The sequence below is a fragment of the Triturus cristatus genome, chromosome 4_2 (assembly GCF_964204655.1).
Source record: "Triturus cristatus chromosome 4_2, aTriCri1.1, whole genome shotgun sequence".
Lineage (NCBI taxonomy): Eukaryota > Metazoa > Chordata > Amphibia > Caudata > Salamandridae > Triturus > Triturus cristatus.
The window spans coordinates 884,143,046-884,161,222 of NC_140586.1; the positions used below are offsets into that span (position 1 = coordinate 884,143,046).

The window sequence follows — 18,177 nt, forward strand, 5'->3', positions numbered from 1 at the left end:
CCAGCTGTCTACAGGTGCTGCTAGAGAGAGTGTAAAATAGGTTGGGTTTAACAGGGAGAGAATCAAGCCATGGCTGACCTTTTTCACAAAAGGGCGTTGTCTGCAGATAAATGTACACACTATTGCTAGCAGTACTAACAGTGTCACAGAGGGCTTGGCATCGTCCCCACCATTCCTTTGTAATGCTTACATGTTTCCATTACTTTCATGTTTTACATCACAATACCTTGATTTACAAACCTGTGTTGAACATACCCAGCTAGCAGACATCTGGACATTGTAGGAGGGGGCCTGATCCAGTCACGTATTGCGATCAGTGACAATGATTAAGTGTTGATAAACAAGTTCGACACTGAAATCCTCTGGCTTTGAGTCTTTGTGCCCTGCCCTTTAAGCTTTGACTAACCGATAGTGTTGCATCGGGCCCCTCGCACATCCCTGATGAAGAAGACCCTAGACATACATTTCAAGCATTCTCTCTTCATAAATAAAAAAGAATCACAGAAGAGCTGACAAAAAGTGAGTGAAAGTATCAATCATGATTTATTTAGGAATTAATGAAAATTTCACAAAATGTATACAGTATTAGTACAGTAGAATAAGTCAATGACAAAAATGCATTTTAACATTAACTAATCAATTCATGAACACTGCTAGGAAACAAGGAACTGGTACATAAAAAGTATTCAATGAAAAAAAACGTTATTTCAATCACTGTAGATCAAAAAGTACTACACAGAACAAATTACTTACAAACACAAATGATACAACATAAAACTTTTGAATACTCTTTTGTTGGTCCAGCAGCAGAGAAAGCAATTTTTCATTTTAAAAGACCACAGAGATTCAACATAAATACTTTTGTTTTAAAAACAAGGTGTAAAATACAAAAACATATCCTCTATATATGTAAAAAAACATAAGTCAGCTAGAGTTTGTCCAAATGGCACAATACAGTATGAAGGGGCCCTTGCGAGTGTGGCAACTTAGGGACTACCAAGAGAACACTTGGCATGTCTGATCCACATTGCCATTAGGAACTTGGCCATGCAGAATACAATAATACGAGATGTGTCTGACTGCAGTATTCTGAACACCTCCTGGGGCTTCCTGACTCCCAGGTTTCTGCAAAGTGGAACTATCCAGTCAGGTTGAGACGGACTATATAGAGAGCAAAAGATAAAACATGCTTAAGTGTCTCAGGTCCTCCTTGGCAACAAATACAGTTCTCAACCATCATGTCCATTTCTTTGTGCCACTTTCTTTTAAAAGTTAGACATCCATACCTGAACTGTAAATATAGCTTCCTTGCTAGTGGAGGAAAAGTTTCACCAATAGCGCTCCTCAACATTGGGGTCGGTTTACAATCAATAAGCCAACAGAGAGTGATCCTTTACAATTTTGTATATTGTCCATTACAACACTACCCCAATAAACTGCTTTAAGACTGGACTTTTGGATTTGGCACAAAGACTTCGGAAAGTCCCAATATGTGTCAAGGCTTAATCTCTATAAAAGAGCCTTAACAGTGCGGACCCATGAGATCTTGCTTGCATATTTTGATGACATTAGGTCACGAAGGCCCACCCTATAAGACTCTTGTGCTGTAGTAGACCATAGTCGATGTCAGAACATAAGCACTCTGAGCTCAATTTTATAGGTAATTTCTTTTGGGCTAAATCTAAATAAAGTGGAGTTAATGTGGAGTTAATGGGGCCCCATATCACCGCACCATATAAAACCGCTCCTAGAGCTTTAACATTGTAGATCTCTAGCCCGGAAGCCACTCTTCTGGATATGGGTTTCCTATGCATTTTTGCAATGTTTACCATTTGTTGTACCAAGGACAACTGTGCCCTTTACACCTGTGGAGTCCAGCATAAGTTTCTTCTAAGTTTCATACCAAGATAGTCAAACTCAGCAACTACTTATAGAGGGGTATATTCTACATCTAAAAATGATTATACGTTTCATCAACATTCAAAGATGCACAGACTGACTAGTTCTTAGGTTAATGAAGTCACTTTTTGACAAAAACTCTCTAGTTTCAGTTTGTTTCATACTTTTGGCTAATTACTACAGAACATACGGATCATGTGAGGTTAGGAGGAAAGTTAGATTCTCAGACTAGCTTTCTTATAAAAAAAAAGTATTTTCATTTTAAGGGCCTTAGTACAATGAAAATGTAGCTCAGCACATAACTGTTGGCAAATTGCCGCCCGGTTATCATTTTATCTGTTGCCTTGGTGTCAGCAACTAGACGTCACAGAAATTGATGACCTCCCTATTATGTACATTGCAGTGAAAGATAGGACTGTTGCCTTGTTGCTCAACCAAACTACCTTTAAATTAGTTGGAACATCCCCAGTGCCCTCAGCTTAGGTTGAGAAGTCAGTTGTTGGTGAATATCCACCATGTCATATAGGGCAGGTAGCTAAGTCGATAGGAAGCTGTCTTTCTTTACTTGAATGTCTTTGGTTCACAAAACCTCCACAGCAAACGTACCAAGGTGAACCGAACTCTGGCTCCACAGATGTGCTACGTTCTTTCTAGCATTTAACAGCAACTAAAGGTGTAATTGCCAAGTTCTGAAAGCGATCTCGTCCAAGCCTACCAAACGTAGACCTATTGTACTAGCCTTTATCTCACACCTGCTTTATCAACATTTTGACTAGCGTCTGTTTTAAAGAGATCCAGGGGCATAAAAAGGTTTAACCATTCAAAAACCAAATACAATCATTATTATAGCTCATTCCTTTGTGTCAAATGTGTTGGTTCTCTAAAATTACCAAATGAGTCAGCCTCACGCTAGTAATTGTATCCCACTGTATTAATTAGGTCTTGGCTCTAGACAGCGAGCATGCACTGCCTCAAAGAGAGACATGCTGTATCTACTTTACGGAATGCTGGACAATGCAAACATTCACCCCCAGTCACAAGGATCTGGGTTAAATCCATCATTCTTTTGCTCAGCACACCACCCCAGTTTGGACCCAGCCATATGCAAATCAGTCTTGACCCTGTTACTTGTGGGAACAGTACAGACCGAACTTCCAAGCCAGGTCCTCCCAGGACCGGAAACAAGCATCCGGGGACCAGTTTCAGGGCATCACCCTTAATCAGCCAGGCTAGCTTGAATCCAGTGGTGTAGTGAGCACGGGACCCACGCCTGTGCATACCCTTCCTACTTAGGGCGACATATGCAAAAGAAACAATTGATTGACAGAATGCTGGACAATGCAAACATTTACCCCCAGTCATAAGGATCTGGCTTAAATCCATCAGTCTTTTGCTCACCACACCACCCCAGTTTGGGCCCAGCCATATGCAAATCAGTCTTGACCCCGTTCCTTGTGGGTACAGTCCAGCCCGAACTGCCAAGCCAGGTCCTACCAGGATTGGAAACAAGCATCCAGTGACCGGTTTCAGGACATCACCCTTCATCAGCCAGGCTAGCTTTAATCCAGTGGTGTTATGAGTTTGGGACCCACGTCTGGGCATACGCTTCTCACTTAGGGCGACATATGCCCAAAAAACAATTGATGGAAAGAATGCTGGACAAAGCAAACATTCACCCCCAGTCACAAGGATCCGGGTTAAATCCATCATTCTTTTGCTCACCACACCACCCCAATTTGGACCCAACCACATGCAAATCAGTCTGGACCCTGTTCCTTGCGGGAACCGGACCCTTGTTTCCCTGAACCGGAAACAAGCATCCTGGGACCAGTATGCCCAAACGACAGTCCCGTGCTCTCCATGCCACTGGAGTCACGCTATCCTGGCTGACGAGGGGTGAGACCCCAAAACCGGTCCTAGGATGCTTGTTTCAGTCCAGGGAGGACCTGGCCTGGCAGTTCGGGCTGGACTGTTACCACTGGACGCAGGGTCAAGACTGATTTATATATGGCTGGGTTCAAACTGGAATGGAATAGGGAGCAAATAAACAATGGATTTAGGCCCAGATCGCTGCTCTGGGTTGAATGTATGACATTGTTCTGCATTCTGTCCATCAATTGTTCTTTTTGCATGTATCTAATTTGTGGGCTTACAGCTCGCCCATAAGCTTCCCATTTCCTGGCTCTATCGTCGCTCCATTATTTGTTCTCCCCAGTTGTCCATGACGTGCATGAGTCATGCCTCTTCCAGTATTAAGCCTTCCCCGAAAGCAGCGACCAACTGCTTCTAAACATATGTAGCTGCTATCTTAATCCATTGTTTTGGGACTTCTTTCTTATTTTTTAAAATGGGTGACCGGTCCTTCCACATGGTAAACCATTAGAGTGCACGTCAGGAGAAGATGAACTGCTGGGAGCCTGGCAGGAGGTGCCGCTTCCCCTGCCAGTTTGAGATGTTTGTGGCCACTTGCTCCGGGGCACACAGAGGATGCCGTGGCTGCCTTGGCCAGCCCTTGCATGTCCGGCACAGCCCTGCACCCTACACAGCGCTTCTTGAAACAGAAGAGAAGTTCACCCTGCTGTCCCAGCAAAACTTGACCAAAGGCTGGGCGATCCTACCACGAATGGGTAACCCTCGCTCATTTGGCATAGGACAGATGTTTTCTGTTTACAAGCCAAAAGCCACCGTTTGTTTAGTTTTTTTGTATAGAACTTCCCATGTAGGTTTTTCAGCAGGCACACTGTATTGCAATTGAAACATAATGCATGTTTCCATGAGTAATATGTGAGGTTTTTTGTTGCGTGTTACACTAAGCAGTGTATATTTTTCTCCTGCTTAGCCATGCAGTCACTTATGTTACAGCTGCCGCAAGCAGCCGGGTCTTCAGCAAGACACAGTAGGCGGAACCCAGTAATTAAAGTATGCTAAAGCACCGCATGGAAAAGGGGTGTGTTCCAAAGCAACTAAACACCAATGGCAACAACATAGAAAGAGCAGTGATGGCAGGCAGAATGAAGCCAGACATTGCCCCGGGTCCATGGAGGCCACAGGTGGAATAGAGAGTGCCAACCCTGTAAACTGCGTGGTCTGTTTCCGTTGCCAGTTCCTATGACTTGTGATAAAATTGTTTGAGCTCTCAGATACATGCTTTCGTTACCTCGAGCACATCAGATCTTAATGGCTGTGGTCTCAGCCTGGATGTCGGTTATGTGGAGCCAGGGAAGCAGCTGTTACCTATGGTTTTATCTTTAGTACCACTGACACTGCCCTTGCAACCCCTAGTTTCAGGTATTCAGAAGGCAACACAGCCCTAGAATCCGTTTAATTTTGTACTTTCCACTACATTTCATCCCCTTCGCACTTCTGCTGCAAATAGGTAAAGGTGTGACCATGGTTCACATGCTACACGGACTGGAGTATGTGACGTCACCTCAGCTGCTTCTGAATTTTGTTGATTTAATATCGGTTTGGAGTGGATTCTAGCTGACTGGTCTGTGACAACATTCACTTTGGTTTAGTCTAACATCAACGAATTGCTAAGTTATTTGACAAAACATTGACTTCCAGATTAACTTCCTCAAATCTCACTCCTGTGGATTTTTCGACCGTGGTTTCTGGGTTTAATGCTACAGTCTGTGGTTTCTGAGTTTTGCTGCTCCTTTTATTGCTGTTACTGCTTCTAAGAGGTCTGATGCCTCCCTTCAATTAGATCTTTTTTCGCCCCCCTTCTGCACGGTTGCCTTTCTCTCTCTCCCCGTCTGTTTCATACACCAGCCCCTTCCCCATGTCACCTTTCTTTCTGTCCCCTCTTCGTCCTTCTGCTCAGTCTTGCCATCTCCCTCGGCCTACCTCTGTCTCCTCCTGATCCCTTTCAAACCTTATATTTTCTATCTTTCCGATTCCTAGTCTTCCACATAGCCCTGATGTTTCCCCTCTTGAATCAGCTCTCTTTCCACAGCCTCCTTCCTACATCAACCCCATCCCTGTCCCCACCACTTTTATTTTTCAGTTTCTTGTTTCCTTCATTCCCCTTCTGTCTACTCCTGCTCTTCCCTCTTTTGCTTTCCTATATGCTTATCTTTTCCTTCTTTCAGTCACTTTACCTCCCACCTCGACGGCTGCGATACATGCTCCCAGTTCCATCTGTCCCTGCTACGTCACCACTTTCCTCGATGGAGCAGGTGATGCCACCCCTCCCCCTTATGCTCACAGACGGCTAAACAACATTAACATTGACAAAGCGCATCGCTCTCGTACATTGCCAGCAAGGACCGTGCGATGGGGGCATGGGTATGTCCAACCTCTATCTTTACTATCTCTATGCACATCAGCTCGTCATCCATGACTTGTTCACAAGGGTGTGGTCAGACCCTGTGTACAGAGTGGAGCTCACACAGCTGGACTTCTCCCAGATTCAGAGCATGCTCTATGGAGCTCCGAACCCCCTCTCATTGCCTACAGTGACCCGGGTGGTATTTCTTGCATGGAGATCGGCCATGCGACACGAGCGATGGGGGAATACGCTTACGCAGCAAACTCCACTGTGGCTTGGCACCTGGTTAAGGGAAACAGCGTCCTTTAGTGGCTTTCGCCCCTGGGACTGTATTGGTATCACAAGGTTGGGGGATGTCTAGTCAGGGACTCACATAAAGTCCTTTCACGAACTGCAGCAGACATAAAACCTCTCAAACTCTCAGTTTTACAAATATCGCCAGCCCAGACACACCCTTATCGCCAACTCTCTTCCACCGACCCCCTGTCACAGTTCAGTCCACTGGAAGCCAAATGGCTGATGGGACACATGGGTAGAAGGGGATCTCACACATCTACCGCACACTCATTATTAATTCACCCCGGAACCTGGACCACCTCAGGAACCGGTGGGAGGAACGGGTGGGACCTATGGAGGACGGAGACTGGAGGGACGCATTAATGGACGCACGGGAACTTACAACCTTGGCCAGGCTGCACCTAATTCAAACTATCTCTACTCTGTTTATCTCTCCCCGCACTGCCTGCATAGGGCCAGCCTACAACCCACCCCCACCTCCCTACAATGTGACATAGGACTGGCAGATTTTTACAACATGGTCTGGGCCTGTGATGTCATACTTACCTACTGGACAGAGGCGCTTGGGGAGCTGTCCGGGGTTCTCGGCTACGGGATTCCCATATCACCCACACTGATTTTACTAGGGGTATTTGAGGGGACAGGGGGAACAACGGCTGAGAGGTCCTTCTTGGGAACGGCCCTCTTGGTGGCTAAGCGGGACATTGCCTCACAATGGTTGGCTTCTAGACCACCTACCCCGGCCAAATGGAGGGCTGTTTTGGACTGGTGCGTACAGCAGGAGCGGGCAGTCTACGAAGCCTGTGGGTGTCCCTGGAAACACGCCAAGGTATGGGGAAATGGCTTGGGCAGACTGTCTAACCTGATGCTCCATCTCATTAGTACGATCCACACCATTCATGTAATGTTCACCGTGTGCCAAATAAATTGCCCTACACTGACTTTTTATATTTTACATGTCTTATTCAACTGTTTTAACACTGCTGTTGGTGTTACAATCTGAAAAATTCAATAAAAACTTGTTTATCAAAAAAACATTGACAAAGACAATAGCTCTCACGGTGCAGAGAACTACTGGCTATGCCAATGCTTGCTTTTAGATATGGTGCCCTGACTGTAGACGTATTGTAATGAATATGCACCCAAAATGAGGGCATTTTAACACAATTACATACACCTATTTGAGCAGAATAAACTGAGAGATCATCACGATCCTTGTGCCAATCATTTATGCTCAATGACAACAAGGATTTTCAAAATAATTCAGCGAACATTATTCTCAGAATCTCAGCAGTTTGTCATGTACCAAACACATACATCAGCACAGACCACTTACTTACTCATATCTTGACCTAGTACAGGAGTCCTTTAAGTTGCACTACAGTCAATTATACATTTAAAGTTAAGCTCCCATAGCACTATAGAATTATTATTCCCCAAAAGAACCCACGGAATTCTCTTTTACAGCTCAATACTGTCCTACTCCGTACACCAGTGGAGTGGCTCCATAGACTGCATTTGCTTGAATTTTAGCGCTGTATGTTCTTACAGGGGCTTTTTAGGAACAGCCTTCGATACTATGAAATTCTGGAAATGATCGTTGCATAAACACTTTGACAAAAATCCAGCCCTTAAATAACCTTAGCTTTATAACTGCTCACCCTTACATGTTACTCGTAGCTTTCAGAGAAACTCATTGTACTTGTCTCCTTCATTCCACATCCATCAGAGACACAGTTGTGCTAGATGAAACACGATCTAACACCCAGTAAATAAAGTAGCAATAAATATGTACCTTAAGCAAGAATTGGCAAACCCAGTAGGTCTCACCTGTACAGGAGCTATTGGTTTTGCCAAAATGTTTCAGCAATGTTGTACACTAGAGTAGCTGCTTTTTAGCATGGCTAAAAGTCACTAGGGTAAAGGAGAGTGGCGTGGAGTGTCATAAAGAGGCGTATAGTGGAGTGTAATGGAGCGGTGTGAAGTGGGGTACAGTAGAGTACCTTTGCTCTTTATGTTTATGTTTCAAAATGGGCATCTTTGATCAGATCTTTTGGGTTTTTCCCCTACTTCTTATGCAGATGACACCCAGATAGTGGTGTTGGCCGCTAACAACACTGAAGTAACCATCTCTCAATTTCACAACTGCAAGAGAGCAGTTAGTGGCTGGATGGGAAAGCATTGTCTCAAATTAAATGCAGAAAGAACTGAGGTGATACTCTTTGGTAATAATCTTTATCCTGGAGCACGGCATGCTGGCCAGCAGAGATGGAAACCCTCCCTACCCCTGCTCAAAAAGTAAAAAACTTAGGTATAATGATAGACGACAAGCTGAGCTTTAATAAACACATTAGCTCAGTTGTCTCTGCCAGTTTTAACACTCTGACAATCATTAGAAAGATCCTTCCTTTTATCCCGTTGACCACCAGAAAAACTGTTGTTTCTGTATTAATCCTAGAAAAACTGGATTACTGTAATGGTCTTTTCACCAAGCTTCAAAAACAACATATGAAGAAACTTCAGAATGTACAGAATGCGGCAGCCAGGATCGTCTTCGACCTGCCTAAATTCTATTCAGATTCATCCTCCATTAAGGAACTGCATTAAATTCAAGGCATCATGCCATACCTATAAAGCCTTGCATGGTCTAGGTCTCAGCAACCTTAAAAAATCCTCTCGTGGTACGTACCAAATAGAGTTCTTCAATCTAAAAACACCCTGACAGTGTCCTGTCCCAGCTTTAAGAGACTTAAATGGGGAGGCAGTTGTTTTACCACTGCAGCCCCGGCCCTATGGAATAGTCTATCAATGAGCATTAAAGCAGCTACGACACTGCTGAGTTTCAGGAAGCTAACAAAAACCTGGCTTTTTAACCTCTAGGTACCCAGTACCCTTACCTCACTGTCAATCAACCAGCGCCAAGACACCCATGGGTATTCGAGAGCTTTATAAACTTTTTAACATAACATAACATAACTTAGAGTCGAGTGGCATGGAGAGAAGTAAAGAGGAGTGCCATGGAGTAGTGTACAGTATTGTGGGTGCCGTAGGGTGTCAGAGTGGAAGGCTGTAGAGGTGAGCGCGTAGAGTGGAGCACAGTGTCAGAGTAGAATAGAGTGTCGTAGAGTGGAGTGGCATAGAGTATTGTGAAGTGGTGCACAGTGGAGAGACATAGAAGGTGTTGTGTAGAGTGGAGAAGTGCCTTCAGAGCTCTCCCTAGTCGGGAGTACTAGGGCTGCGAGCAAACTTGCGTGTATCATCCAATTCCTGTTGTTTTATTGATCAGAAAGTAGCGTTTTTAAGCAAAAACATTTTTTATGTGCCAAATAATTTGGGGGACTTTTAAAATACAGTGATTAATTGGGAATTGAGAGCAGGCACACTGACACCTACTCACGCTGCACTATCATTCTCTTGCCTCGCCTTACCGCTTTTGTTTTGGGGAAGGCGGCGGCGGGCGCCATCTTGGGTGTGGGCTGGGGCTGCGCTCTAGTCGCGCTGGCCTCCCGCCCTCCCCAGACTATTTAGCTGTGATTTTATCGCCGCTCGCTGCCTTCAGAGCTCTCCCTAGTCGGGAGTACTAGGGCTGCGAGCAAACTTGCGTGTATCATCCAATTCCTGTTGTTTTATTGATCAGAAAGTAGCGTTTTTAAGCAAAAACATTTTTTATGTGCTAAATAATTTGGGGGACTTTTAAAATACAGTGATTAATTGGGAATTGAGAGCAGGCACACTGACACCTACTCACGCTGCACTATCATTCTCTTGCCTCGCCTTACCGCTTTTGTTTTGGGGAAGGCGGCGGCGGGCGCCATCTTGGGTGTGGGCTGGGGCTGCGCTCTAGTCGCGCTGGCCTCCCGCCCTCCCCAGACTATTTAGCTGTGATTTTATCGCCGCTCGCTGCCTTCAGAGCTCTCCCTAGTCGGGAGTACTAGGGCTGCGAGCAAACTTGCGTGTATCATCCAATTCCTGTTGTTTTATTGATCAGAAAGTAGCGTTTTTAAGCAAAAACATTTTTTATGTGCTAAATAATTTGGGGGACTTTTAAAATACAGTGATTAATTGGGAATTGAGAGCAGGCACACTGACACCTACTCACGCTGCACTATCATTCTCTTGCCTCGCCTTACCGCTTTTGTTTTGGGGAAGGCGGCGGCGGGCGCCATCTTGGGTGTGGGCTGGGGCTGCGCTCTAGTCGCGCTGGCCTCCCGCCCTCCCCAGACTATTTAGCTGTGATTTTATCGCCGCTCGCTGCCTTCAGAGCTCTCCCTAGTCGGGAGTACTAGGGCTGCGAGCAAACTTGTGTGTATCATCCAATTCCTGTTGTTTTATTGATCATAAAGTAGCGTTTTTAAGCAAAAACATTTTTTATGTGCTAAATAATTTGGGGGACTTTTAAAATACAGTGATTAATTGGGAATTGAGAGCAGGCACACTGACACCTACTCACGCTGCACTATCATTCTCTTGCCTCGCCTTACCGCTTTTGTTTTGGGGAAGGCGGCGGCGGGCGCCATCTTGGGTGTGGGCTGGGGCTGCGCTCTAGTCGCGCTGGCCTCCCACCCTCCTCACGTTCTATATAATGAGTACCATGTTCAGACGGCGCAGCGGGCTGGCGCAGCGGGCGCGCGCCGAAGCCGAGCCCGTCTGCGCCCGTCCGCGGCCGGACACGGCCCAGGGCCATAACCCCTGCCCCCCGACTGATGTACTCTTCCCGGCACTTAAAAGAGTTGCATGTTGGTAAGATCTGTCCGACCTGTACTACGGCCCCCTTGAAAGATGCGATGGCCACTCGATTATTTGTGTGTCCAGGCTGTGGATATCTTCTCCCCCAATCCAGCATTCTTGCCTATTCTGGCCTACAGGATGGCAGGTCCTATGTTGTAGTGAACAGAGCTTTGCATGGATGTCGAGCTGCGCTCATCAATACGCGCTCACTTCCATGTCATAGCTTTTATATCAATGAATTTATCGTCACTCATGATCTGGATCTACTGTTTGCTACTGAGACCTGGGCAGATGCCGGGTCTGGTCCGGATTTCTGTAATGCTACTCCGGTTGGGTACAGTGTTGTCAGACATGATAGGCCTGTAGGAAGAGGTGGCGGCCTTGCTATTATCTTTAAGGATAAATATCGTACCACACTTGATCCTATAAACTCGGCTAACTGCGAATCAGCCGCTTTTGCCATTAGCATTACCCCCAAGCAGGCACTAAAGGGTGTCATACTTTATCGTCCCCCTGACCCCCGTAATTCTTTTCTTTCCTCCCTTTCTGACCTAAGTGACAATATTATATGTTCTGATACATACACTATATTGGGAGATTTTAATTTTCACTTGGAAGAGCAGGACAACTCCGATACTGCCCAACTCACAGCTGATTTTTCCAACTTAGGGTTGCACCAACTAGTCAAGGGCATTACGCATCAAGCCGGACATTCCCTTGATGGTCTATTCACGAATGACCCTGGTATATCTGTATTAGATATCATCCCAATTACTTGGTCTGACCACAGGGCCATTATCTTTCAAATAGACATACGACCTGTTGCCCCTTTAGTCTCCAGGCCGGGAACCAGAATGGGCACTCGTGCCTGGAAAACTGCAGATATGCCTCAGATGCTACATTCCCTGGCTTCCTCCCGTCCTCAGGGTGGAAATACTCCGGCACTATCGGCCTCGGCTTTTCAGGACTGGATCCGAAGCGCCGCTGACCTAGTGGCCCCAGAGAAAATTACGAAGCCCAACAGAGTATCCCCCTCGGCCCCCTGGTACAATGAAGATCTTCGACTACATCGCCAACACTGCAGAAATCTAGAAAGGCGCTGGAGGAAGGTCTATTGCCCCATAGCCAGACAAACTTATAAAGATGCCCTTCAGATTTACAAAAAGGCAATCTTGGCCCGAAAAACCGAATTTTTCTCGGCACAAATTAAGACCGCTGCTAACTCGGCCAGAGAACTCTTCTCTGTTGTCACCAGCTTGTCTACCCCCCCTGTCGGGCCTGAAGTGGAGCCCTCACAGGCTTTCTGTAACGAATTAGCAGCCTTCTTTATCACAAAGGTTGCAGATATATATGCTTCCTTTGAAGATAACTCTAGAACTGAATGTAGAGGTGGTAGCGGGAAAGAAGCATTGTCTTACTACAACCATGACCATTTTCCATGCTTTCTACCCGCCTCACATGAGGATGTGATTAAAATCGTCTCTACCATCAAATCGGGCTCCCCACTGGATCCTTGTCCCCCATCCGTGATGTCAAAACTCACAGAAGTGATTTCCCGCCCTCTCATGGAGATCTGCAATACTGCTTTTTCGACAGGCCAATTTCCAAGTATATGGAAGAACGCTGTCATAAAACCCCTCCTGAAAAAACCTTCCTTAGATCCCACAGCTGTTGTAAGCTACAGACCGATCGCGTGCCTGCCCTTTCCTGCCAAAGTATGCGAATACCTGATGAATAGACAGCTCTCAGAGTTCGTCGAGACTCACCAGCTTCTCGACGATACGCAGTTTGGGTTTAGGAAAGGGCATGGAACAGAGACTGCCTTGATAAAGGCCTCTGACGAGATCAGGGTGATCATGGACCAGGGAGGGGCGGCTGTTCTTATCCTTCTGGATCTGTCAGCAGCTTTCGACACGGTCGACCATGCCACCTTGGTCGACCGTGTCACTGCTTTGGGGATTAACGGTTGCGCCAGGGATCTTATCTCATCGTTCCTGGCAAACCGTACCCAGACAGTAAAGTTGGGAGATTTCTATTCCCCTATCTCTGCACTCCCTTGTGGAGTCCCACAAGGCTCCTCGCTAAGTCCCATGCTTTTTAATATCTATGTAGCGGACTTGGCGAGGATAATAAAGGCCTATGGGATACAGCTTACATCGTATGCAGACGATACCCAGCTGGTGCTGGGCATCCATAAGGATGGTCTCACGGTAGCAGCCAACTTTCAGAAAGCTATGCTTGAGGTTAGTAGCTGGATGGCTTTGAACTGCCTTCGCCTCAATTCGGATAAGACCGAGATCATGACCTTTGGAAGACTCTCCCCTGAATGGTCCTTTGGTTGGTGGCCAGAAAAGCTTGGCCCTCCACCTGTCCCAGTAGAAAAAACCAGAAACCTGGGAGTGATCTTTGATAATAAGTTGGTTTTCGACCTCCACACCAACAAGGTTGTGTCGTCGTCTTTTTTCATCTTGAAAAAAATCAAGAAGCTGCTGCCTTATCTCCCGCCGTCAGCTGGGAAGACCCTGGTCTCTACCCTAGTCTTCTCCAGGATAGATTATGGGAATGCACTTCTCCTTCACACCCAGAAGCGTGTCACAACGAAGCTGCAATCTATTCAGAATGCGGCTGCTAGGATTCTTCTCAACATCCCTCGTCGCAAATCTACCACTCCTGGTATTCGTCAGCTTCATTGGCTGAGAGTGGAGAGCCGCGTCAAGTTTAAGGCCCTCTGTATTGCTTATAAGGCTGTACATGGCATTGGACCTAGGTTCCTGGTTGAAGCTTTCCAGCTGTACACTCCTAGGAGGCAATTAAGATCGGCCAATAACAGTCTCCTCCCGGTGCCACGCACAAGATCGGTCACCTGGGGAGACAGGCGCTTTCTTGTGGCCACTCCAAAACTTTGGAACCTCTTGCCACTAGCCATCAAAACTGCCCCGAATCTGATGAGCTTCCGCAGGCTCTTGAAAACATGGCTGTTTAATCAGTAAGAGGATGACTTGATGATAGATTCCAGTTGCTCTACAGCGCCGAGACACCTTTGGGTATTTGTCGCGCTATAAAAGTTGCGTAAATAAAATAAAATAAATAAATAATGATGTAGAGTAGAGTGGTGTACAGCAGTGGTACCAATAACATGGTTGGCTCAAGGTCTTTTTTGAAGTACAAATGACCAGTTTCCAATTCGGTCATTGATTACCGAATCGCAAATTGGGTTTGCGAATCGGTATTAGAAAGGGGCGTGTTTAGGACTCTTAAAAAATGAAAAGAAAACTGTTCATTTTACACTTTGAAGGATATCCCGTTTTATTTTAAGGAAAACGTGCTGCATTTAAGAAAAATTACTTTATTTAGCAGACTACTCTTTCTGTGATTTCTGCCATTCACACTGGGATGCAACCCGAAACCTACCTCATTAATACTATTAAGGTTCGTCTATTCCCGACCCTCTGGGAATTGCTAAATGTGTTGAACTCACATTTGTACATCACTATCTGCAATTACCCAATAGCGAATCGCTTGATTTCGCTATTGGGTCATTGCAAACCCTAGAATATGTACATATTGCGCTAGATAATTCAACTCCTGTGCCTCCTAGGATTTGATTGAATGATGATAGCAATGAGCATTATTTCTTCCACATCAAGGCTCCAGAGGTAAATGTCATGCATGTACTGCAAGGATTAACCCAGAGTGCTATAGCCCACATTTACTTCTCTAGCTTTTTTACATTCACTTCTGGCTGCTGTCACAGAATCATCAGGCTTGCATAAAATGACCAAACACCACAACCAGCTATGAATATTCTCCAATGAGAGCTTGTTAAATCGGTTTGAATCTGTTGCTTTATCACTAATCTCACAAATTAGCTGAAAATTCCCATGTTAGTCCAAGCATTGTTAATAGTGTTGCTTTTCCAGGTAGCATGAGCAGGTGTCCTTGGATTTTCTTCATTAGAACTTTCTCTTAGAATAAAAATCATTGTGCTATTCTCCCACAAGTTTCCTGGTATTTCATATTTTTTCCTAGATGTAGAGAAACAATCACAGCAGGGGATAGACACTTGTATAATTCCCTCCTTTAGTGCAGTCTTTTACCATCTGCTTTCTAACAGCTGGTATTTGAATGTCCCACATAATTGCGATTTTATCATTTTTTTATAAGTCCTACGTCCAACAATAACTGCACTTTTTGCTTGGGTGTATGTCCACAGATGGGTCAGTATTATTGTTGATGTACTTAAATTCTTACCAAATTGACTGCATCTCTATGTTTATTTCTATGTGTGTTCAGTGATGGTGTGTGTTTGATAATATCTTTGTAGGGGGTAAAAATTGACAAAAGGTCTTAAAACATTCACTGCAATGATATGGCTTTTCCCCGGTGTGTGTTCGTTGATGTGTTTGTAGGTTTGATAATCGACTAAAGCTCTTCACACATTCACTGCAGTGATATGGCTTCCCCCCCTGTATGTGTTTTCTGATGGTTTTTTAGGTGTAATAATCGACTAAACCCCTTCACACATTCACTGCAATGATATGGCTTTTCGCCTGTGTGTGTTCGCTGATGCCTGTATAGGTCTGATGATTGACTAAAGCTCTTCATACATTCACTGCAATGATAAGGCTTTTCCCCTGTGTGTGTGCGCTGATGTTTTTGTAGGTCTGTTGATTGACTAAAGCTCTTCACACATTCACTGCAATGATATGGTGTTTCCCCGGTGTGCGTTCTCTGATGGTGTTTTAGGCTTGATAAATGTATGAAGATCTTCTCACATTCATTGCACTTGAATGGTTTTTCCCCTCTGCGTGTTCTCCTATGCAGTTTTCGGTCTGATAATTGACTAAACCTCTTAACACATTCACTATAATTATATAGTTTTCCCCTGTGTGTTCGCTGATGTCTTTGTAGGTTTGAAAATTGACTAAATCTCTTCATGCCCTCACTGCAGTGATCTAGGTTTTCTCTTGTGTGTGTTTGCTGATGTGTTTGTAGGTCTGTTGATTGACTAAAGTGCTTCACACATTCACTGCAGTGGTATATGTTTTCTCCTGAGTGTGTTTGCTGATGTGTTCGTAGGTTTGATAATTGACTAAAGGTCTTCATACATTCACAGCAGTGATATGGCTTTTCCCCTGTGTGTGTTCGCTGATGCTGTTTTAGGCTGGATAATTGACTAAACTTCTTCACACATTCACTGCAGTGATATGGCTTTTCCCCTGTATGTGTTCGCTGATGTCTTTGTAGATCTGATAATCGACGAAAGCTCTTCACACATTCACTGCAGTGATGTGGCTTTTCCCCTGTGTGTGTACTTTGATGGTCTTTTAGGTGTGATAAATGACTAAACCTCTTCACACATTCACTGCAATGATATGGCCTTTCCCCTGTGTGTGTTCGCTGATGTCTTTGTAGGTCTGATGCTCGACTAAAGCTCTTCACACATTCACTGCAATTATATAGGTTTTCCCCGGTATGTGTTTGCTGATGTCTTTGTAGGTCTGATGATCGACTAAAGCTCTTCACACATTCACTGCAATTATATGGTTTTTCCCCAGTATGTGTTCTCTGATGGTGTTTTATGTCTGATAACTGACTAAAGATCTTCACAGGTTCACTGCATTTGAATGGCTTTTCCCCTGTGTGTTTTCGCATATGCTCTTTAAGGAGTGCAGATTGACTAAAGCTCTTTTCACATTCAGTGCATTTGAACAGTTTTTCTCCTCTGTGTATTTGCTGATGGCGTTTTAATATTGATGACACAATAAAGGTCTCGCTGCATGTGTCTGATACTTCTTTCTTGATTGGTGTCTCTGAGTCGGATATGTATCTGTCTACATCCAATGACTGTGCTTCTTGAGGAGTCAAAATTACAGATAAAGCACTTGTATTATTCTCACATTCTCTGTAGGTGTGTGGCATTTCGCAAGTTTGCGTTCCGATTTAACAATAAATTCAAAAGGTCACTAAATACTTGCCACACTCAGAATGTGTGTAAGGCTTCTTTGTGGATGAATAGGTCTTTAAACTGGATAAAGGTACGGCACGCTTGCAGGTAAAGATCCATCCTCCTTCTGGTCGGTGCAAATTGGGACAGTACTCTGTATTTTAGATAGCAGAATGCCTCTTTCCTTTACCCTTCAGTTGTTTGGCTTCACTCCATTGTGCTTTACTCTGGTTGCTGTGGAATGGCCCGAAAGAGTTTACAATATACCGCTAGCACGGAATGGTGGTCTGACATCACTTTTGAAAGGAAAGCATTGCTGTAATCACATCATACCAATCGTGCGATTAAAGCTGGTATTGGACATGTTTACCCAGGAAGTGGATTATCAGTGTTGTTGTCATGTTTTAAAGGTCATTTCTTAATTTTGTGGCGCGGAGATGCAGAGCTCAGACTCGTAGAATCATTGAATTGCCCTTGATGCTCCTTACAGGATCGGTCAGTTTATGTTCTGGTTTGTCTGTCTCTGACTGCGCTTATGTTTTCCTGAATACTGGAGCTCAATACTTCGGACTGTGTTTTTGCAGAATCACAGGATTATCTTCATTATTCTTAAACATTTTGTACATTCAAGGATTGTTTTCTGTCGGATGTAAAGAGATTTATAATTACTTGCATGGAAACATTATGGAATGTGCATACACAATTGTTTTCAAATTAAAAATAATTTTTATTTAATTTTAATATACAACAAAACAGAATCAAACTGAGTTGGCGGAGGAAATAAATGGATGGAAAGGAACTAATATGGTATAAAGATCATGGCTAATTCACAACATCACTTAATGTAATCATCACAGCTGTCATTGATAATTTCATAACATTATACACTTACATCTTACATGTTGATAATGTCATAGCCTTAAATGCATAATGTATCACATTTAAGTGTTACAAATAACATATGACAACGGTAATATCGTAAGTGTCATTGATACACAACATCAGCCTGCATCATTTGTCTAGATTGATGGGT

General features: G+C 44.4%; 1 protein-coding gene across 2 annotated transcripts in view; it reads right to left on the minus strand.

Moving 5' to 3' along the window:
* Positions 1–524: 524 nt before the first annotated feature.
* Positions 525–18,177, minus strand: part of LOC146835334 (uncharacterized) — a 77,891-nt gene continuing 60,238 nt past the window's right edge. For both annotated transcript variants that reach the window (XM_085602917.1, XM_085602916.1), the window contains one exon: positions 525–17,784. In XM_085602917.1, the coding sequence (XP_085459043.1) occupies positions 15,638–17,119 (1,482 nt within the window). In that variant the 5' untranslated portion in view covers positions 17,120–17,784 and the 3' untranslated portion in view covers positions 525–15,637. The remainder of the gene's footprint in view (positions 17,785–18,177) is intronic.